General features: G+C 35.5%; 2 protein-coding genes and 1 long non-coding RNA gene across 7 annotated transcripts in view; 1 reads left to right on the forward strand and 2 right to left on the reverse strand.

The window, feature by feature from the left end:
- CLEC9A (C-type lectin domain containing 9A) overlaps window positions 1-12366 on the forward strand; it is a 37434-nt gene extending 25068 nt beyond the window's left edge. The window contains exons 4-8 of the mRNA XM_033223404.1: window positions 365-445; window positions 7305-7451; window positions 9251-9402; window positions 10932-11053; window positions 12015-12366. Of these exons, the coding sequence (XP_033079295.1) occupies window positions 365-445; window positions 7305-7451; window positions 9251-9402; window positions 10932-11053; window positions 12015-12147 (635 nt within the window). The 3' untranslated portion in view covers window positions 12148-12366. The remainder of the gene's footprint in view (window positions 1-364; window positions 446-7304; window positions 7452-9250; window positions 9403-10931; window positions 11054-12014) is intronic.
- On the reverse strand, window positions 12007-16037 carry LOC117090818. The gene is made up of 4 exons (XR_004440135.1): window positions 15173-16037; window positions 12560-12614; window positions 12284-12376; window positions 12007-12143 (listed from the first exon to the last, which is right to left on the reverse strand). It is a non-coding gene; the product is annotated as an uncharacterized LOC117090818 (long non-coding RNA).
- A 131-nt stretch (window positions 16038-16168) lies between these two features.
- CLEC1A (C-type lectin domain family 1 member A) overlaps window positions 16169-23857 on the reverse strand; it is a 30132-nt gene continuing 22443 nt past the window's right edge. For 4 of the 5 annotated variants that reach the window (XM_033223410.1, XM_033223407.1, XM_033223408.1 and 1 more), the window contains 3 exons: window positions 22679-22830; window positions 20478-20596; window positions 17027-18122 (listed from right to left, as the gene is read on the reverse strand). In XM_033223410.1, the coding sequence (XP_033079301.1) occupies window positions 17918-18122; window positions 20478-20596; window positions 22679-22830 (476 nt within the window). In that variant the 3' untranslated portion in view covers window positions 17027-17917. Of the gene's footprint in view, window positions 18123-20477; window positions 20597-22678; window positions 22831-23857 lie in introns of all 5 variants that reach the window. The other variant, XM_033223406.1, reaches the window with a different exon arrangement.

Consider the following 23857-nt stretch of genomic DNA (forward strand, 5'->3'; position numbering starts at 1 on the left):
TTTTTATCTCAAAAGATAAAGCCAGCATTTGGCTTGGGGGAATCTCTAAAAGATGGTTGGAAAAGAATACATATAATTCGTTGATAAGGTGTGACATCAAAGATAAGGATAACAGAAGTATACTATTAAATCTATTTAATTTGGCAATTTCCATATCACATGTATTCCAAGTTATGCGTTGCATTTCAATGCATTTGAGCAAAGGTTCTCTTTTTCCTTTTCTTTTACACATTCCAGGCCCCAACAACTCTCAGTAGAAATGCCAATGTTAATTCCTTTTTTTACTCAATCTCAATCCATCCTTGCCCCCTCTTTTTCATCTACTTTCTCTAACTTGGTTTCATTTTTCCTATTCCATGGTTAGGAGCATGGTGTCTTGTGATGGTGATTTCATGTATTTTCTGCATGGGGTTATTAACAGCATCCATTTTCTTGGGCGTCAAGTGTAAGTACAAAAATATATTTTCAAGATAACCTATATTGACATATGTATTATACACTACAAATAGCTTATATATATGATATATGTATATAATTATGTATGGAACTTCATAATTTATAAATGGATGGAAAATCAATTAAGTAATATGTGAATGCACATAAATGATGTAAAATAATGGCCTCAAATTTCAAGCATTGGATAGAACTCTCTGAGCACTTGGATGCCACTGATAACTTTCAGTGATCTATTGCATGTTTTTAAACTCAAATTATGTGCTGTAAGTCTTTGGGAGAAACAATGAAAATAATAACATATTCTGATTCAATTTGTGAGTCATGCTAACATGCTAAAGCATGCAATTTGAAAGATTTCACAGTCTGCTTTTCTGTTTCTAATACGTATTTAATTTAAATTTGACTTTTAAAGAGTATTTATATTAGGCAAGTTTCAATTTAAAATGTTTAATGCAAACCCAAGAGCTTTGTTTGGCCACATTTAACCACATTGCTTTTTAGTCCAAATAGAAGAAATGTTTTCATGTTTGACAAGTGCAATTTTTATAAAATTTAATAATTACAGAGCTTCAGTTTCCAGAAAAAGAACTATGAACTTCTAACATCACTCATGCTAGTACTAAGAAAAATGTACATTAAAAGATAGAGGTGAAGGGTATTGTTTGGATAGATGTTTCTTTCTTATATGCCTTGGCAAATCATATCTGTATCTAAAAGACATCAGCCGGAGAGGAAGAATTATGAACTCTGAGAAAAAGAAAGGGAAAGGTTCAGATTCGCATTCACAAAATATGGGAAGTTTGATCTTGCTCAGGTAATGTCATGAGCTTCATTTTCTGCTGGTTTTTACAGGAAGGTTTTAAGAATTGCTAAGAGCTTACTCAGTAATTGTTACTTTGTCTATCTCCTCAGATAAAGTTTCACAGCTTAACAAAAATGTTAGAACTTCAAGACAGCTTTCTTTTTCTCTATCTACTCTCTTTGTGTCTTATTAAAAAATACATATTTTAGGCAAATGTGAGTTCATTTTTTAAGAAACATACATATTAAATACCTGTTTATCAAACACAATAGAAACAATTTATATCTGAAAGACCAGTTAAGTCAATTAACATCTAATAATCCACGTCTGCAAAAATTGAGGACTTTTAATGACACATTGCGAGGCTTCATTGTACCTCTACAATATAAGAATTCATATTTAAATTGCATTGCAAATATTTAAAAGTACTGTTTAAATGTTAATTCTATATAATGAATTTCAATGTTATTTTACAAATAATTATTTGGGGTAAGAAGATTTTGAAACCTAAAGTATAAAATCATTTCCAATTAAAAACAAAAATTAATTAAAGATGCAACATCTTGAAGCAGTGTTGTCAAGTGAATGGGATATATAATTTGGTTTTTATATAAACATAAATCTATAGTCTCCAATTGCCAAATATTTTTTCTACTGTATAGACAAAAATCATATATTACATAATAAGGATGATTATAAGAGTACACTTTAGGTCAGGTGTGGTGGCTCACGCCTGTCATCCCAGCACTTTGGGAGGCCGAGGTGGGCGGATTGCCTGAGGTCAAGAGTTCGAGACCAGTCTGGCCAACATGGTGAAACCCCATCTCTACTTAAAATACAAAAAAATTAGCCAGGAGTGGTAGCATGCGCCTGTAATCCCAGCTACTCCGGAGGCTGAGGCAGGGGAATTGCTTAAACCAGGGAGGTGGAGGCTGCAGTGAGCCAAGATCGCAGCACTGTACTCCAGCCTGGGCAACAGAGAGAGATTCTGTCTCAAAAAGAAAAAAAAATACACTCTACATTTTCCATGTTGTCAAAAGATTTGCTGTTCAGTGTATACGTAAGTGTCTTCTCGGTCTAGTAGAGGAAATCTTTTTATATGAAACCTATAAATCATGTTCCTAAGATGGTGAGTTATTTTAAACTGTCTTAATTGTGACCCAGCAGTACCACTTTTAGAAATTGTTCCTGTGGATAAACCTGCAATCTAACAATAGGGGAAAAGCCTCAAATACCCACCACATTGATAAGAGACCATGTTAATAAATAAGGGTACATCATCTACACAACAGAATACCTGGAAGCAAGAGCAACAAAAGAAAGAAGAAACACTTCTGCATGTAAAGCGCAAACAAACGGCATTTAAAACTTGGCTGATGAGATCAGTTGTACCCCAAACATCAGCATCATGCAATATGCCTGAGTAACAAACCTGCACATGTACCCCCTGAATCTAAATAAAAGCTGAAATTATTTTTTAAATGTATATGCTATGTTACAATTTGACTAAAAATGAACATTTTCTTGAATTTAAACAAACAATGAAAGGTTATATGAGAAATACTAAAAGTGAGGGCAAGAGGAGTGAGATAAATCGTGACAATGTGGAGAAAAAGATATTTCAATGTTTGCTTTTTGGATTTTTTTTAATGTTTTAATCCTATGAATGTAGTGTATCTTTAAAAAAAGTTAACTCCCCAAACACAAATTGTATGAAGAAAATGTTACTTTGATGAGGATAAAAGAAAGATAGCTAGAAAACCATGTGCTTAAGACTTCCAGTAATTTCTAGAAAATTCTCACAAATAAAAGTTTTTGCTTTTTAAATTTTGTCTTAATAGCTAAAAATGTATACTTACAAAATTTAAATATCACTATACAGATGTAAAGTATATTTTCCTTTAGCTTTTGTTCAAGTGTAGTGACTATTAATTTTTATTGTTGTTTTTAAATTTATAATTTGCCTAGGTCTTCTTATACATTTTTAACACTTAGGGCTTTAAAAAAATACAACCAGTTACCATATTGAAACTGTTGTGTTAAGCAATAAGCAGCTTCTTCATGTGAAACATTCTGTTCAATAACTAATTACTTGTCCCAGCTGGTTATAGATTATGTTATAGCCAGTAGGCTTTGAGTTACAAAAGTCATGTTTATTTTTTAATAAATATTCCATTTTGATTATGTTCTAGTTTAAATTAAAATGTTACATCCAATTATCTTTATGAAAACTTGCATTGTAAGACAAATGTCAAAACATATTTAACTTACATACATATATATTTTTTAAACAGGACCATGTTTCTGACAAAAAGTAGTAAATAAAAATTATAACCTTTTGTTTAAAAGTATCATAACATGAATATAATGAAAGTGCTAATTACAAATTGCTCATATATATTACTAAAGGACAGTTCATTCTTACCTGACAATAGAAGGACTGGTAAAATTAATTAAGTCATATTTATATAAAAGAATACAATGCCATTATTTAAAGAAATCTTCTAGAACCATTGTTATTGTTTTGGAAATATGATTATGCAATATTTTCTTACGAAAGAAGCAGATTTCTAAAAAGACATTTATATAAAAATATGGTTTTCTAAAGGTTGTATATAAAATACTTTTCTATATACGTACATAGGAAAGAGTTTCAATAGATATAAACCAAATACTAATGGCCATATTTGAGTGGTAGGTTTCAAAGTAAGTAGACTTAATTTTTAGTTTTCTTCCTACTATTTCACATTTTCTAATTTTTCTACATTATTTATGCCATTAATTTTTTATTTAAAAAACTCTATAGTTCAAAATATTTTCTAAGAAATCAGCTTTTTTATTTGTTTTTACTGTTCATTTTCTTAATTCATCAATTAGGTATAATGTATAATATCATACAACAAATAATTTTATTTGGGGGACGTTAAAAGTATTTTGTTATTTTTCCCTAGGTAATTATATTGTTTTGTCTTTAGTCCTCATTGCAAATTTATTACAACTTCAACCCCAATAAAGGTGCTATATTTTGCTTCCCATTTGAAACTCTGAAGAGAAGTCTCATTTCTCTTTCTCCAGTTTTATTAGTTTCATATAGTATAAGCTGTTCAGATAGTAATAAACAACAACAGCTTCTATAATATGGCTAATCTAAAAAAGCATCTCAATATAAAATTTTAGAATTATATATTGAATCTAAGAGGAAAATTATTATTTTTCAATGTCTAAACATGCCAGATCATTAATAGGATAAAATTAGCGCATCACTGTCCTACACTCGACTCTGGTTAGATCCATCATTTTGCTAAAAAGAGGGAAAAAACTCCAAGCAGCTGACAGCCTGAGTTTTTTTACCTATCCACAGATGGACAGGGCATAAACATCTGCTTTGTCTAGTCCATGGCTTTTGATGTTTGGTATTTTCTTCTCAGCAGCAATGTTGATAAGTAAAACAGATCAGAATATGTAGATATGTAATTGAATGTTTTTTTTCTTTTTCTTTTCTTACTCTTTTGCCCAGGCTGGAGTGCAGGGTGCAGGGGTATGATCTCACCTCACTGCAACCTCTGCCTTCTGGGTTCGAGTGCCTCTCCTGCCTCAGCTTCCTGAGTAGCTGGGATTACACGTGCACGTTACCACGCCCAGCTAATTTTTGTATTCTTAGTACATGGCTTTGCCATGTTGGCCATGGTGGTCTCGAACTCCTGACCTCAAGCGATCCACCCCCCCCTCAGCCTCCCAAAATGCTGGGATTACAGGCAAGAGCCACCGTGACCGTCCTGTCTTGGTCAGAAGATTTTTGTGTGTGATCTTGGTTACCTCCGTTTTGTGGTTAAAAATATGAACGTAATTTTACAGATTTGCCCATTTGTTCTCCTCTTTTGTTCTGTTTCTCTCTAAAAGAGGATTTTTAATACTAAAGGTCTGGCTGATATGCATAGGTGTTTTGATTTGTTTCTTAATTAACTAATTAATTTTTCTTGATGCCATTCTCTCTGTACAATACGTCTATTCAATAGCCACAATCTGATAATGATTAACATATCATAAACTTATTTTAAACCAATTATATAACTGAGTAGAATCAATTTATCTGATTCCAAAACCTGTATTAATTAAAGCTAGGTGTATTAGTGGACAAAAAGACAGCTATAAAATACAATAAAGAATCCAGAAATAGACTCATACAAATATGCCCAAATGATTTTTTCAGCAGTGCAAATCAATTGAAAGAAGAAGGATAGGCTTTTCAACAAATGGTGCTGGAGAAATTAGACATCCATAGGAAAGAAAAAATAAAAGAAAAAGAAAATAAGCCTAAGTCTTATACCTTACACAAAAATTAAAAGTTAACTCAAAATAGATCACAGTCTTAAATGTAGAGCATAAAACTATAAAACTTTCCGAAAATATAAGACAAAATCTTCAGAATCTAAAGGTGGGCAAATAATTCTTAGACTTACATCAAAAAATGATTAATGAAAGGAAAAATTGGTAAGCTGGATGGACCTCATCAAAATGAAACATACATACTCTGCAAAAAACACTAGGAAGAGGATAAAAAGACATGTTACAGGCCAGGTGTGGTGGCTTATGCCTATAATCCCAGCACTTTGGGATTCCTTGAGTCCAGGAGTTCAAGACCATCCTGGGCAAGAAGGTAAGACCCCATATTTACAAAAATAAGTAAATAAATAAAAGACAAGTTACAGACTGGGAATAAATACTTGTAAATCAATATCTGACAAAGGACTAGAACCTAGAATGTACAAAGAACTCTCAAAACTCAACAGTAAAAAACTAGAACATCCAATGAGAAAATGGCAAAAAGACATGAAAAGACATTTCACCAGAGAGAATATACAAATGTCAAATAAGCACAAGAAAAGACATTCAATGTCATTACCCATTAAGGAAATGCAAATTAAAACTACAGTGAGATATTACTACATACATAATCAGAATGGCTAAAATAACAGTAAGTGACAACATCAAATGCACGTCAAGCTACAGAGAAAGCGGATCACTCACTCATTCCTGGTGGAAATGTAATATGCTGTAGCCACTGTGGAAAATAGTGTAGCAGTTTCTTAAAAATCTAAACTTCACAATTCCTTAAAACACAGCAATTGCACTCTTGAGCGTATACCTCATAGAAATGAAAATTTATGTTCACACAAAAACCTGTACATGAGTGCCTATAGTAGCTCTATTTGTAATGACTAAAACCTGAAAACTACCCGGATGTCCTTCGGTGGGTGAACGGTTAAACTAGTAGTGGTAGTCCATATCATGGAATTCTACTCAACAATAAGAAATAGGTGAGCTATTTATTTAAACAACAGTCTGCATGAGTCTCCAGAGGATTATTCTGAGTGAATGAAGCGAAGAGCAAAAGGTTACGTACTGTAAGATACCATTTATATTTCATTCAATGTGATAGAAAAGGAACACAAATTAGTGATTGCCAGGAGTAAACAAGGGGTGAAGGCAAGAGGGAAGTGGGTGTACTTATAAAAGGGCAAGGACAGATCCTGATGGTAATGGAGGAGCTGAGTTTCTTGATTGTATCAATGTCAATATCCTGGTTGTGCCATTGTACTATAATTTTACATGTCTATGTACTGATATGGAACTATGTTCAAATATGTATGTTAATGATAAAAGGTGCAAAACCATGTAAACATATTGTTACCATTTGTGTTAATGGGAGAGTGCGAGTTTTATCTTCATTTGCTTTCATTTGCAAAGTTTCATTTTGTTTCATGTGTAACATTCAAAACCTCCCAAATAATAAAAATTAAATTGGTAAATCTGGTTGGGGAGAGTAAAATCGAGTGAATTAAAAAGGGGTGCAAAGAGAAGTTTTATTCCACGTCCTTTGTAGTGTTTGATTCTTGTACAATGTAAGCTTTAAGCAAAAACTAAAATAATACAAATTCAAGTCTCAAAAATAATAGTAATTTGTAGTTGTCTTTAGTCTGTGTTGAAGGATTATGTTGCTATAAAATGTCAGTATCTTATTAGGAATGATTGCTGTCATTTGAAGTGTTGCAGGTGTCCACCACTGCGATGCAGCAGCAAGAAAAACTCATCCAACAAGAGAGGGCACTGCTAAACTTTACAGAATGGAAGAGAAGCCATGTCCTTCAGATGAAATTTTGTCAAACCTTCATGCAAAACTCTTTTAGTTCAGGTAATGGATAAAAATCAGTTTCCACTGTATACATCTAAATATATACACCAATGCGTCAAAAGAAACAGTGACACACATTTTGTTCTCTGCAAAACTGTTAGGATTTTATAATAAGAGTAACATAATTTTGATCACTCTTTAGTTCAATCTTATTATAACATCCAATACTATGTGGAAACACCAGGGATCCAAAAGAACACAACTAAAGGAAATGCACTGTCAAATGCCAAAGAGGTACGTGTGCAATTAGTAGGTCAGATTAAAAAAATACACGCACACACACAAAAAGACATCGTTTTATCCAGCCATTCAAATTTGTAAGGGTATTTTAATTCTAGCTCCAAATTTCCCAATATATTTAGTTTAGATACTGTTTTAGTTTCAAGTTTAGATAGCTTTGAGCAAAAAAATTCATTTTGACAATGAGTATTTACCACAAAATTCTTTTATGATGCAGGACCTAGCTCTTTTTTAAAATTCTATGAATTTACTCCAGTTTAATCTTTTATATGCTTTACAAGCATTTTAAACCTAATGCAGTCTATTTCTACCTGTCATATAGTTTGTCAAGTATTCTATGGTTACTTAATTGGCATTTCATAATGCTTGTACATATAGTTTAGAGAATTAACTTTCCTAGACTGGATACCATTTACATAATTGCCAATGAGAGATGTCAAAAATCAACCATAGTTCCTTCTGATTAAAATTTAATCAAGTATTTGAAGGATCACTGTGTGCCCAACAACGTCTCTATATGCAGCAGGCCACTGCAAACTCGAGTGAGACCCACCTCTGAGCCATCAACTTTCAATAGAACAACAATATCCATTTTGGAGACGTACAAATCCAACACGTTCTTCAACGTCACAAATACCACTGTCTACATTATTTATACTATAACTCTAACAATGTTCAGGATATTGGTTAGCAGGGATTCCAAACAAAAGATATAGAAGAGCTTTAAACAACTCAACATCTGGCCCGTGGAAGCTACTGATGAGTTATTTCTTAGCCTAAATACAGGGACTGTCTAGAAACCAGAGTTGTGGAAGTTTCAGTGTCTTTCCTTCTATAAACCTGTGCCAGAAACACTTGGTCAAATTCTTGGTCTTTGGTCCCCCTTTTCCACATTTGACCATTCTTCTTTTGTGACTATATTCCATCTTAAAACAGGTTCCATAAAACTGATTAAACATTAAGGCTTACTTCTTAGTTGTATCAGAGTCCTAAACTAAACATATTGTTCACTTATGTTCTTCTCCAATTTTCCTCACCTGCATGTTTTCAAATCACTTCTTAAGGTGGATTACTTGTTCTCTCCATTATCTACAAAATATTTCCTTGTTTAGCGCTCAGAATTTAAATATAAATTCAAAGCTTATTATTCAATTCATGCAATGGTCCAGTACATTTCCGGCTAAATTGGGGCAGTAAGATTAACCGACATGAAACAATAAGCAAGTAAGTGAAGACAATAAATGATGTGAATTCAAAGAAAGGAAAGACTGATAAAACGGGAATAATCAGATTAACTATTATAGAAGATAAAAAAATTAGTTAAGTATATCCCACAATTAATTTCATATTTAAGTTAAAGGCCCATTGCATGTAGAACATATTACATGAATCTTACTCTATTGAGCCTCAGAGAAGCTGAAATTGGTAAGTGCTACATCATGTGAACCATTATGTTATGGGATTCAGCCTTGCTAAGGGTGAGGCAAGGGGCTTTTTGGGGGATATATGTTGTTAATATTTTACAATAAGATACTAAAGTAAAATGTTTATATTCAAAGCCCATAACTGCAGTCCTTGTCCAAACAATTGGATTCAGAACAGAGAAAGCTGTTACTATGTCTCTGAACATTGGAGAATTTGGCACACCAGTCAAGAGAATTGTTTAAAGGAAGGTTCCACACTGCTACAAATAGAGAGCAAAGAAGAAATGGTAAACACTGTTTTGTGGTCTCATGTTATTCTGAAAATACCATTTTACTTATTAAAAGAAATCCCTCATTCTCATAAGTTAAAGTTCCTTAATATTGTATAACAGCAGTATAATTGTAAAAATAAAGGTTTAAAAGAGACAAAGTTAGAATCCTTATGTTTTATTTTCTTTTTAATGGGAAAACATAAAAATAGTATGGTTATCTGAAATCAAGAAGAATATGTTTGTTCTATGTCCTTGGTTAATTAAAAAGCAGAGGGAATAAGGAGAATATTATTTCATAGCATGATAATCCACTTCAAGATGTACGTACATTATAGTTGCAGATATGTTTTAAACGTATTATTTTCAATGCTGTAGGCAAATATAATAACCTATAATAATCTTGTAATTATCAAGAAAAAACAGAAGTATAAAAACTGAAGTGATGCCATGAAATAAATAGGTCTTGAAAAATAAGTATCTGCTAAATGAAATGTTTAATTGGCATTAAATCTAGTTTACCAATGTCTTAACAAGTGAATAGGCTGGGCGGGGTGGTTCACACCTGTAATCCCAGCATTTTGGGAGGCCAAGGTGGGTGGATCACCTGAGCTCAGGAGTTCAAGGCCAGCCTGGCTAACATGGTGAAACCCTGTCTCTACTAAAAATACAAAAATTAGGTGGGCATGGTGGTGGGAGCCTGTAATTCCAGCTACGTGGGAGGCTGAGGCAGGAGAATTGCTTGAACCCAGGAGGCAGAGGTTTGCAATGAGCTGAGACAGTGCCATTGCACTCCAGCTTTTGCAACAAGAGCAAAGCTCCATCTCAAAAATAATAATAATAATAAAATAAAACAAGTGAACAATAAGATGTTTCCTTGAACTCATTCTACCCATAAATATATATGAAATAGAATGCAAAATTGCACACTTTGGCCCTATAAAAAATGTATACCTGCTATATTCAGTAATTAGATGAAGTTCATTTCAACAAAAGTCATGAGAAAATAATTTGTTAAGGATATGCAACAAAGCAAGAACACTTGAAGTAAATTATTACAATTATATGCTCAAAAAGTTATTTTGTGTGCAAATTTGATGACACAAATTAGAATGCTTCTTCTAACCGAGTGTGCTTATACTTAAGTCACTCCTGGAATCTCATGAACTATTTTTCCATATCGAAGTATTCTGAGAAAGACTATTCTATGTGGTCTATGATGTCAAGAATACTTTTACTTTCGATATTGAAGCTTCAGTATAACACTTTCTTTTCTTGACGTATACTACCTACTGGGCTCTGAATATGTTGAAACTTTAAAAATCCCAGTTGCTTATTTTTTTCGTAGTCTTTAACACCACATGGATCATACAGCAATAGAAAATAGTCTAAAAAATGTGTCTGCACTTTTTTATACTCCCTTCTCTCTTTTTCCAGATTTCAAGTTCCCATTAATTTCTAGCTAGGCAAAATGTCACACTTTATATTTCACTAGAGTTTTGTTTGTTTGTTTTCTCATTTCACAGTTCAGGTCTTGTCTCTTACAGGATTTTATCACTGGCAGCTTGAGGAAGATTAGAGGAAGCTATGATTACTGGGTGGGGTTGTCTCAGGATGGACACAGCGGACGCTGGCTTTGGCAAGATGGCTCCTCTCCTTCTCCTGGCCTGTAAGTCTCTGAGTAAAATGCTACAAGAAAAGTTAGAAACATGAGGGAATTCAAAAGTTTATTTTACCTTGTATCATGAATTTTCTCCAAGGGACAAGCAGCATAATAATGTTACAGGCGGCTAATTGGGATTATTGTTATTATTATTATTATTTTGCGGCGGAGTCTCGCTCTGTCCCGCAGGCTGGGGTGCAGGGGCGTGATCTCCGCTCACTGCAAGCTCCGCCTCCCGGGTTCACGCCATTCTCCTGCCTCAGCCACGGAAGTAGCTGGGACTACAGGCGCCCGCCACCACGCCCGGCTAATTTTTTGTATTTTTCGTAGAGACGGGGTTTCACCGTGTTAGCCAGAATGGTCTCGATCTCCTGACCTCGTGATCCGCCCACTTCGGCCTCCCAAAGTGCTGGGATTACAGGCTTGAGCCACCGCGCCCGGCCTAATTGGGATTAAAGCTAACAAAATTTAGAATAGCTTCATGCCTTCTAAGTCTTTCTCCTTCCCAGCCCTGCTACTATTATCTTATAGAAAATTCACCTCACAATTTGAGTGTCTGATGAATAATATAATTATCAAGTGTGTTTCTTTTGTATTGCTTAGTATGTAGAGAGTAACTATTCATTTCCACATTAAGCTTTTCAGATGGCAGTGGGGAGATGGAGAAGCAGAATCAGGTGCCTTAGTATTTTGAAAATTAAGAGTCAGCAAAGACATTCTAATTTAGGGACTGTCTTTAGGTTTCTATGTTTTCGTCTTGTTTACATGCTGTTTTTGTTCAAGTTATATTAACATTCCTTACTGAGAGAAATAAGCAGTTACTGAAGAAGGAGGACGAAACCACCACAGGAAGGTGCTATGTTAATACAAAACAAAACAAGTAGCTACACACATCTCATTAGTTACCCTCAGGAACATCTCTGAAACCCCCAAATCTAACCTCAGAAATGCTGACTTGCCTTTCCAGGTTGCCAGTAGAGAGAGCCCAGTCAACCAACCAAGTCTGTGGATACATCAAAAACAGTTCCCTTCTTTCGTCTAACTGCAGCACTTGGAAGTATTTTATCTGCGAGAAGTATGCGTTAAGATCCTCTGTCTGAAAGAAATTGTGTTCAAAGTGTTCTATTACACTATTATTTGGAACAGGCCTTTGGAAAACCCACCCTCCAACACCCCTGCAAAAACAAAAACAAAAACAGAACAGTAAACCAAAATGTGGGCAATGGAATTAGCAACGTGGGACTCAATAATACACTTGGGAATATTCTTCCACACCGTCCAGATTTCATTCGATATTGTTCACATTGCAAGAATAAAACTTATTTAGAGCTACAGAGGACAAAACTCCGAAGAGTTAAGAACAAACGCACGGAAATCATTTTTATTGTTTAAAGCCCAGAATGACTGTAAATTTCACACAAGGTACAGATCTGTGTTGTTGGGGGAGGTGAAGCAGTTACAGCTGACTAATATTTTTAAAATAAATAAATAAATTTGGCCTTTTAAACTCACCGTCTGTGAGATCTTTCCATGCATTTTCTAGCCTTTCAGGCATTATGTTATCAGACTGATAGGATAGAGGAACAGAGATAAGAATTTCCAAACTGAAAGAAAGACAGATTTCTATCTGCAGCCTGTAAGACAATGTACTTTTTAAGATTCGATTTCTACGAGAAAGATGAACTACTAAAATTGGACATAAGCAGAAGGAATAGTCGGGATGCCAGGATCAGAATGGTCTCCAGAGAATTCTGTGAATTCTCTCTTTCCTCTCAATGACCATCCCTACCATTCACAAATCAAAGGGCTCATGGTCTGGTCCCTCAGGGTTAACACACCAGCACTTTCGATTACATCTTTCAGTGCCTCAGTTGCCTCGTTGTAAAATAACAACAGAACTTACTTCAAAATATTGTATGAGGATTAGACTGTAAATATATGTCAGTGCCGAGAATAGTCTTGCACAGAGTTGAACGCTCTATCAGTGCTTGGATTTGTTCTCTGGACTACATCACCAGTCATCTCTACACGTCAACCTTTATTTGTGCATCCCAGACAAAAATGATCCCTTTTTTGTTCCTGTTGCAGGGATCTTGAGAAGTTAAAGTTTATGGGTAAAATGTCAGCAACTCTCGGGAGAGAATATCTGCTTTAAAGTTAATGGATTCTCCTCAAATAAATCCATAGACATTCTCTGCCCTAAGTCTGTAGGCTCCCTGAAGCATGGACTATCTTATCCCCAAGAGATGATTAATAGCAAAGTACCTTGTGATCTACAGAAAGAACAGATTCCTTAATTATTATTATATTACTTGTTACCACTTACCGTCCCTGCAGGAACGCCTTGCCACTTAGTAGGTTCTCAATAAATATTTGCTTAATTTAATATGTTTATTTAATTCTTCATTTCTCACAAGGAGGAGCTGAGATTCATTAGATTATCATCTTTTCTTCCTAAGCATAAAGACATCACTTAAATATATAAAGTAAAAATAAAACCTAATTCTCTGAGTCACTTGGAATCATTTAAATGAAATTAAATATCCTCTTACCTAAATTTCCTTTTACAATGGATAAGGTTGTGTAAGGATGAGAAGAGCATGTTTTTGTTTATTTACCTTGACCTAGAGTTTAAATGTGGGTGTTTAAGTAAAAGAGATTTTTCTCTAATTTTCTGCCGAACCTGAAAAAGGAGAACAGCAGAGAAAACACAGCATATATTGTCTCCTGTGTTGGGTTTTTACAGCTGACAGTTGGCAGCTGAATGTAATAACCTGGAATAAAGGAGAAACAATAGCGGAATTTACTAGCAAAGACTGTTTGCCTTAAAGATTCTTCAAAGCATTGTCATGGAACTACGTTTAGAGAAAGGATATAGAGAATTTATGATCATTCTTTAAAAAGTACAATAAAGCAAAAGGCAAACATTCTTCAACTGATGTCATCCCATAGTGCATGATGCAGTTTTTTCAAATTAGAATTTATCTATAGCGCAGTTGACTTCAGCTCCTACAGATGTCCTCAGCAACAATGCTGCTTTCCACACAGATGCTGTAGTTGGGGGATTCTTCTCTGCAGGTTGCTGTTGGTCCAGGATACCAAGGCTTTTCAAATACAACACTGAGTATGCCAGTCTTAGATCCTAGTCCCACCAACAATGAGTTGGGCATCCTAGATCTCTTTCATTGAGTTCTAAGTTAGCCTTAAACAAACGAAAAGATAACTCAAAATAAAACTGTCTTGCAAATGTAAAAAAGCTTTTGTTACATGTTTGGTTAAAGTACATTAAATGTATAATATATATATACATATATATATAATAATATTGATAGAATAATAGTAGATATTATTCGAGCCTAAATATCTATTCATATAATGAAGCGTGTACAAAAGTTATGCAGACTTTAAAACAGAGGATCCTGCTGTTTGTAATCTTCAAATACTGTAAGAATCTCTCTACAGAGGAGTCAACTCCCACATATTAAAGCTGGCCCTGAGACAACCTACTAGACCTTCTACCTTGTTCATAATGTGTTTGCATCCTTAAAATAAAAGCTCCCCATTACCCTTCTCACACTTCCTGCTGTTACAGGGCTCATGGCCTGTTTCCTGTTGATAAATCCTGAGAGCAGGTTCAATATCCTCAGGAAAAGAAAGAGCTTATTGTGTACCCGGGGATCTCAGCTCTACCAGGAAAGGCTGGGCTCCTCGTTTGACTGTTCCTGCAATTTCTTCAGAATTACATAAACAAGAACCTAGAGAGAAAAAAGTCTCCTCATCCAGAAAAACCAGTTCATACAGTGCCCTTCTCTGATTCTCAACTGGATATTGTTCTTAGCAAATCAGATTTTAAAATTCACTTTATCATTATTTCCTATTCTTAATATCGAATTTTCAAGTGTGTAGTGAGAATGTTATGCTATACACTTTTTCTGTTGTTTTGAAATGCTTGTTCACATTGTGATCAATATTGTGAGTTTTGCTATAAAGACAAAGGGATTAAGGGGAAAGACGAAGAAGAATACGCTCAGGGAAGGAGCTGAAGTATGTCAAATGTATGTTAATTTTTCCTCCTCACAATGTAAAGTGACACTATCCCTTAGTCCCAGACTTGGAATGACATACCATTCACCACTCACTCTGCAGGCAGCTAGACTCTTCACATCAATGGCACTTAAAGAGATGCTTGTCATCCATCCCTGAGCTAGACTGCAGCTATATAGGATGCTAGGAGTCAAAACTTCAATAAGTGCATGTCTCTGTTTTACAGCTTAGTCCACAAAATCATTTGACTTCCTCCTATCAGTCATATATTCCTTCTGTAGCAACAAGGCTTACATAACAATTGCTTAACTGCAGACTTACTTCTCATTTCTTGTTATGTACCTATTAATATGAACTACTTCCATTGAAAATCTGCACTCATCACCAAAAATATTTGGTAATAAAATCCTTAGCTCCCCAAAGTAGGTGCCCTTCTACAATTTGTTCATAAATACAAATTTCCAAAGAAGTTGGTTGTTATTAATAAATCCAGTTTAGCCTAACACCGCCTTCTTATGTATTTGAAGTTTAGCCTAAAGGATTCTGTGTACATAATGTCAACTATAACAAGTTGAGGTGTAAACAGACCCTAGCCTACACTTGTGCCAATCACTGTGTTTTGGGCAATCAAAGGTAGCCAACTGTTTGAACTGTGTTCAAATAAGGCAAACTCCGAGCTGTAACCAATCCAACTTTTTCTGTACATCATTTCCATTTTCTTTACTACGTTTTCCTTTCTCTGTCCATAAGTCTTCTTCCACCACATGGAGGCTCTAGAGCCTCTGAGTCTACTCTGGCTCTGGAGGCTACCCGATTTGTGAATGCTTCATTGCTCAATTAAACTCTTTTAAATTTAATTCAGCTGAAGTTTTTTTTTTCTTTTTAACATTGCTTATGCATGTGTGTGTCCCCCATATTTAAAAATAAATCACTAGATCCTTTTAAAAGCATTTTCTTCACTTATCTTATATATTTTATATATATATATATATATATATATTTTTTTTTTTTTTTTTTTGAGGCGGAGTCTCGCTCTGTCGCCCGGACTGGAGTTTATTGAAGTTCACACTATGAAACTGATTTCACATATACTTCATTTCAGCTAACAGTAACATTATGAGGAAATTATAACTATTTCTACTTCATATGCAGTGAAATAGGCTTCATGAAGTAAAGTGACTTGCCTAATAAGTAAATCAGAATAAGAGAGCTAAAGTCTTCATTTTCTAACCACAAATACAGTTTTCTTTTCATGACACAATATATCAACAGAACTTGCTCAACCCTGAAGAAAATTTTAAGGAAATCAACAGAAAATTGAAAGGAAAGTTCTCAAGGAAGAATCTGCAATCATCTTTGCTAAGTGACAATCTAACAAAATGAAATTTATGAAAGTGAGCACCAATGTGTTCTTTCTATCATATTATTGCTACTCTACATCATTTTACCATGAGATAGATGTTTATGAAAAACAAAACTGAAGCACCTCAGTTGCCACTATTGAAAAACAAAGATTTATAATGTTATCCTTTCTAGCATTAAACCCTCAGAATTGATCTATCAATAAACCAATAAACTTGGTGGCTGTGATGGTGTCACTCCCAACGATCCCTGTTATATTTGTGCATGGAGTCATCTCAAGAAAGAAGTACCTCACAAAGGAGCAGCTACAAAGATGTCATTGTCCCTGTTCATTTCCCACGACCTGACTGGAAACTGTGTGCACTAATGCAACTCAGCTTCCTCATCAACCATGTGTTGATGCCATAAGCTTGTCTCAAAATATTTCATTTTAGGAAAATGTTAAAACTGTTCTCTTGAATACAACATGTATTTCAAAGACATCTTATTTTCTCCAAATAATCGTGTTATCCGTACTCTTGTAAATTCCCCAAAAACTCTCAGTAAGGCACGATCAAATAATGATTGCCATCATATTCTGAAAAGCATTTCCATGCTGAATTTTCCCACAAATCACAAGTCCATTGTAAAATCACACACACTTCACAGTATTTACATTTATTATTATTACATCTTCAGTACCTGAAAGGTATAAATATGGGTCAATGGAAGAAAATAGGAACTGAAACTATTACAGGTGCAGATGAAGAGGCTGACATTTTTCTAGTCTTTAATCTCTCTGAAGGGAATATCGGGGACAGTAGTTCTGATATGAAACTGAGATGGGGATATATTTCTTTCCTGGGAGAAATTCCTATGGAAGGGAGACAATTATCAGAGTCTTAATGGACACAGGAAGGAATGTTTATAAGGCATTGAGATTCTCATATCAAGAGACATCCCTGTTGGGAAACAGGGCATAGACAAGGCAGATGGGGTCTTTACTGATAGATTGGGAAGGGACTAGTATGAACCGAAACAAACAAAAAGAATGCCTTGTGTATTTGGTGGTATAATCTGGGGAGTGACTGCTAATTTCTGATGGACTGCTTGACTGTCAGGGAAAAGGATGTTACTTCGATGTATTTCCTCTACTTCAAAAAGTTTCTCATTCCACCAAGTGTAAGGAAGACATGGAAACAGGGAGGTGATATTAGACATTGAGAAGAAAGAAAGCTAAAAGTTATCTCTAAGCCAAGAAGGTAGATGACATTATGGGTTTCTGAGGTTGGTTGGTGGCATGTAAATAAGACTTCTTGTGACTTTTAAATATGTGCATAAACTCAAGCTCAGAAATGCTGCTGATCCTGAACAGGAAACACGAGAACCCATTTTGTACTAGTCAGAGAGACAGTGTTTCCTGATTATGTTCCATTTCCTGATGTCTCAAGTAGCCCTTGCATTGGCATTGCCTGGCTCACTCTGCTATTTGTAGTTGCAGAGGGAGAACCAGTCACCTTCGCCTAACGTTTCAGGGGGGAAATGGAGGCTCTCTGTCTTCACCATTCCCGCTCTCCTCTCACAGATACACCGCTTCAATTCTTGGCAGTCCTTTGAGAAGATCATCCCATTAAGGATGGCCACACAGTCTCTGCTTCTTGGGCTGGTGACATCTATTATAATATGGAACCTTAAAAAATGAAGAAACAGTAAATTTAATCACAGTTTATTTCTAAAATAAAATATTAAATACCCATTCTTCCTACGGTGATAAAATTATAGTCTAGATACCAGAATCAGTTTACTGGGAAAATGGGGTCATGTGCCTCTTTCTCTTCAGCCCCTAAGTTTCCACACTCATTCTTAGACACAGCATGTCACCAGCCATCCTATTACTGGGTATATACCCAAAGGATTATAAATCATGCTGCTATAAAGACACATGCACATGTATGTTTATTGCCGCACTATTCACAATAGCAAAGACTTGAAACCAACCCAAATGTCCATCAGTGACAGACTGGATTAAGAAAATGTGGCACATATACACCATGGAATACTATGCAGCCATAAAAAAGGATGAGTTCATGTCCTTTGTAGGCACATGGATGCAGCTGGAAACCATCATTCTCAGCAAACTATTGCAAGAACAGAAAACCAAACACTGCATGTTCTCACTCATAGGTGGGAATTGAACAATGAGATCACTTGGATACAGGAAGGGGAACATCACATACCGGGGCCTGTTGTGGGGTGGGGGGAGAGGGGAGGGATAACATTAGGAAATATACCTAATGTAAATGACGAGTTAATGGGTGCAGCACACCAACATGGCACATGTGTACGTATGTAACAAACCTGCATGTTGTGCACATGTACCCTAGAACATAAAGTATAATAAAAATACATAAATACATAAATAAATAAATTATTAAAGGGGGGAAAAAAAAGAAACAGCAGGTCACCCAAAACAGCAAAAATCATTTCTAACTAAAGTGAAGCTATGTGTTCTCCTCCAAATTTATATAGTTTCTCTGCCACTTAAAAAGTTATCTACCTTCTCTGTAACTCAGTTTACTTAACTGTAAAATACAAATGATTACATCAAATATATCCTGTCTCCTGGGAGAATAAATGATATATTGTATATAGGGAAGAAGGATGTCTGTTCAAATATGGCTTTAAATGTGATATATTTTGATAGAGAAATTACAATTTCCTGTTTCAAAGGACACTGATATGGTTTGGATGTTTGTTCTTTCCAAATCTTAGTTGAAATATCATTCCCAGTGTTGGAGGTGGGGCCTGGCGGGAGGTGTTTGGGTCATCGGGGTGGATCCCTCATGAATGGCTTGGTGCCCTCTTCTTGGTGATGAATGAGTTCTCACTCAGTTAGTTCATGCAAGATCTGGTGGTTTAAAAGGGCCTGGAACCTCCTCCCAGCCCCCTCTCTTTTGTGTTCTCTCTAGCCATTGGACATGCCAACTCTTGCTTTGCCTTCTGCCATGAGTAATGCTCCCTGAAGCCTCCTCAGAAGCCAAGCGGATGCTTGTACAGCCTGCAGAATTGTGAACAAATTAAACCTCCTTTCTTTATAAACTATCCAGCCTCAGGCATTCATTTATGCTGATGCAAAAATAGACTAACACAGATACCATGTGTATTCCTATCTAAATGCTCACGGCATATATACGACTAGTGTTTTATATTACACCTTACATTTTCAGCAAATCTTTTCTCAGAGACTGCATTTTTTAAAGATGTGTTCCCTATTTTACTAATGCACAGAAAGCCAAGAAATCTTATCCTATCTCTGGGATAACTGACAAGTTGTGTGATTTTAGGCAACCGCCATTACAGCCTGGACTCTTAGGCTTCAGTTTATTCGCCCATAAAGATCTCTCTCTCTGTCGCTCCCTTCTCTCATCCACAGTATGTCCCAGACACAAACTTCTGAACAGCAGCAAGAGAACTACCCTGATATTTCACTAATGCTATGTATCTGTCTCCCTCACTGGCTTATAAGCAGTTCAAAAGCAAGCACTGGCCGGGTGTGGTGGCTCGTGCTTGTAATCCCAGCACTTTGGGAGGCCAAGAAGGGCAAATCGCTTGAGTCCAGGAGTTCTAAACAAGACTGGGCAACACAGCATAAACCCAACTTTCCAAAAAATACAAAAAATTAGCTAGATGTAGTGGTGCACGCCCATAGTCTGAGCTACCCAGGAGGCAGAGGTGAGAGGAGAGCTTGAACCTGGGAGGCAGAGATTTCAGTGAGCAGAGATTGCACCACTGCACTCCAGCCCGTGCAGCACAGCAAGACCCTATCTCAAAAAACAAACAAACAAAACACACACACACACACACACACACAACAAAATGAAGACGCACTATAGTTCAAATATCTTCAGTCATCCTCCTGCAAACACAGTATCCAGTACAAAGCAGAAGTTTGAGTAATACTTGATGGACGAAATTCTTGAACTCTGTCACTCAAGCAAAATATCTTCGTTAAATGCCTTTCCCATAAGATATCCCGAAGCCTTACAGTTCAGAAGTGAAAGGGGTTCCATCCATCCACAGCCAGGCCTTGCCACTGTCAGGGCGCAAAAGCCCTGTCCAATAAGAGTAGAAAAACTCAGAGTAGCTCTGAGACAGGGCAAAGTCCTGTGGAAAGCATACAAGAAAAGCTTTAGCTTTGGAGGCATGATTACACACATGCACAGACATGCATGGGCCAGCCAACACTTTTCTCAAAGCACACACCAGTCCTGCTTCACATAGATGCTCACATGTTTAAGAGAAAAAGCATCTATGCTGAGGCCTGTCAGAAATGTGTCCAGGTTTAATAACTCATTTTGTCTTAGTAAATATGGAACACATATCGATATTCTGAAAGCAGAAATCACATCAACCCAGATTTACTCCTGACCCATGGTTTTTAAGGCACAGAATTAAACATGAATGTTGATATAAAAATATGAAGGAAAGACTAATAAAGAGATGCAGAATGATTCTGGGACAGGGAAGAATATGGAGGGAAAAGTGCAGGAATGAGGTAGCAACCTTTATAAATGCCTGGGAAAGGAAGAAAAAAACTAAAAGAAAAATTTGCAGGGATGATTTATGTCTTAGACTAGGAAGGGGAGAAATAAATTTTTAAATTTCTATTTATAAATATTTATGTGCATACATGTGTATAGTCCTACACATGGTAATTCTTTTCCCAATATCCATATTTAACATATGTTTACATTTAAAAAGTGATTTGCTTCCTTCTATCTAGTCTCACTCTGCACTCCTAATACATATTTTTGGAGAATTAGTGGGGACAGGGTCTCACTCTGTCGCCCAGGCTGGAGTGCACTGGCACGATCATGGCTCACTGCAGCCTCAACCTCCCAGGCTCGGTGTACTCCTAATATTTTAACATAGACATTATCTAAATATTTATTATAATTATCCATTTATACAATGAGTTTCTCAAGGCCATACACTTTGTTTCATTGTTACATCCATAACCCCTCAGATAATTAATAAAATATACCGATTTAATGAGAGATTACTGCAAATGTAAATGAAGCTATTAGCAAGCAATAGTCATAGAGTGAACATGTGAAAATAACTGTGGTTGAAAATCTTTATTCTAATTAAATGGGGGGATCCCTTCAAACTAAAAGTTTTGAAAGCAAATCATATGAAAAGGATTTAAATAATATACAAACATATGAAGTTCATATAGAAAATAACTACATAGATTTAACAAGAAAATGTCCTACCACCTGATATAATATAGTTCAATTTTATACCCGAGTTTGCAGTGTATGCTGGAGGCAGAGGAATCAAAGAGAATAAGAAAAATTAGGAGGGTTTATGCTAGGGCACACTGTCTTAGTCAAAGAAATTGCCTCGCTTTATGCCTAAATTAAGCCATCGAGAAAGGGTTATAAAATGTTGTCTTAGTAGCTGAGAGAAATTACACAGATTCTTTCATCACAGATTTCAGGAAGTAGGTAGAAATTAAGAAGTAACTAGAATGATATTAAGAATTTGTATAGTGAGCTGAGAATTTAATTCAATTCAATAACTCTTTGTTGATAACCTACTCTTCAACAAGAAAAATCTCTGCCAAATTCTACAGAAACAACGATAAATAAGCAATAGCCATACTATTTGAGAACTTCTATTCAAAGGCAATAATAAATATGAGAGAAAGTGGAATAATCATATTTTAATTGTGTACTTTAATTGCAGGTACTAACTCAATATATGTCAATTTGTAGTTTTATTGTCACATTTGCCTTGACCACTCTATCCTAGACTGTAAACTTCTGGAAAGCAAAATATGTATTTGCAGGTTATGGTAATAATTTAGTTAAATATTTTCCACTTAAAAGCTTTGCCACTTTTAAAATGGAAGAGCAGGCAGTACTATCTTCATGTTTCTGACATTGCATCAATATTCTTCCTTTTCTACCCAAACCAAAACAGGAAAAAGTTAGGACATTCTACCTTTGCTCCCTGAGAGGGGAGTTTAAAGTGATATTGCTCCTCTTTCTAAGGGGTGTGTATTTGTGGAGAACACAACTCCTTCTAGCTACTTCAGGGGACCATTCAAAACAATAGGAATAAGACTCAGGCCCTGATTGAAACAAGTGTGAAAAACTGTAGACCGATGTCCTTGATCCTTAGAATCTTCTTACTTAACTCTTTTAAGGCCTCTTTTTGAGAAAAGCCTCAGAATCTTACCAGGTCTTCTTGTTTGTTTATCTTCAGCATGGTAGAGTTCTCACTAAGGCAGAAATATTTACAGTCCTCCCAACTTTTGCTGTCTTTATAGAACTGGTAGCATTTGTCTCCATGCCACTTCCATTGTTCAGTACAAGGGCTGCATCTATGCACTTGGAAAAAAGCCAATTTTATTGTTATTTTCTGTATGAGTCTGTCTTGCTCCTCTCTTGAAATTACATAATATTTGATGTTCTAAGAAAGAATTAACTCCTCTTCAATATTTAATTAATTGCCCAGGCAATGATAACTACAATGTTTACTGGATACCTACTAAATGCCAGGAATTATAACTGGTCCTAAGTATGTTGTAGAAATTAAAACAGACACTAATTGCTTATGTGGAATCTAGTAATAAATGATTGGAACTTTGCCACTTGCCTGTGAAATTCAGCACGTGAAGAGAATATTCAATTTCACAAAGCAGTTGAAATGTACAGAAACTCCAACCCACATTGTGTTTAGGAAATAAAGTTTCTATAATGTTCTCAAAATTATCTTACATAATAGTAAAATAAGTTTTAAAAAATACAGTATATACCGATATGATGTGGAGTCTTTAAGGTAAAAAATACTGAGGCAAGCATAAAGTTAGAATGCTGAATCTCCATGTGTCACAAATTAAATTGGGCATCCAGGCCAGAGAAGTATTGGGTAGGGATCGCAAATATAGCATCCAAGCCCTGAGCGCTATAGTTTTAACCCTATGTGGATACATGACCTTGGGTCATTTAGTTAGGAACCTAATCCAGTCTCTTGAGGGTTTGTAGTGGGATGAGAACTCAAGTCATATCCATAACAATTTCTTTATTTTAAAAGCGACCTAGTTAACATGTTAAAATCTCAGTAGCTAATACACAGGTAGGTATTATATTATCATTTAATCTTCTTGTAAATTTGAAATATTTCATGAAGTAAAACAAAATTTAAATAAATAACTTAGAAAGATATCTTTGTCATGTTATGAAGAACCTGCTGTGGAGGTCAATAGTTTTTGCACTCTCTCAGACAGGCCTGCTTGCTTCGGAATTCTACCCGGAGAAATGTAACAACCTGGAGAGACTCAAGCAAAAATGCAGGGAGCCTCAAACTTCCTAAAACACAGAACAAGAATGGGAATGATGCTTACCTAAAAGGATT

This window comes from Trachypithecus francoisi, unplaced genomic scaffold (assembly GCF_009764315.1).
Source record: "Trachypithecus francoisi isolate TF-2019V2 unplaced genomic scaffold, Tfra_2.0 Lachesis_group11, whole genome shotgun sequence".
NCBI lineage: Eukaryota > Metazoa > Chordata > Mammalia > Primates > Cercopithecidae > Trachypithecus > Trachypithecus francoisi.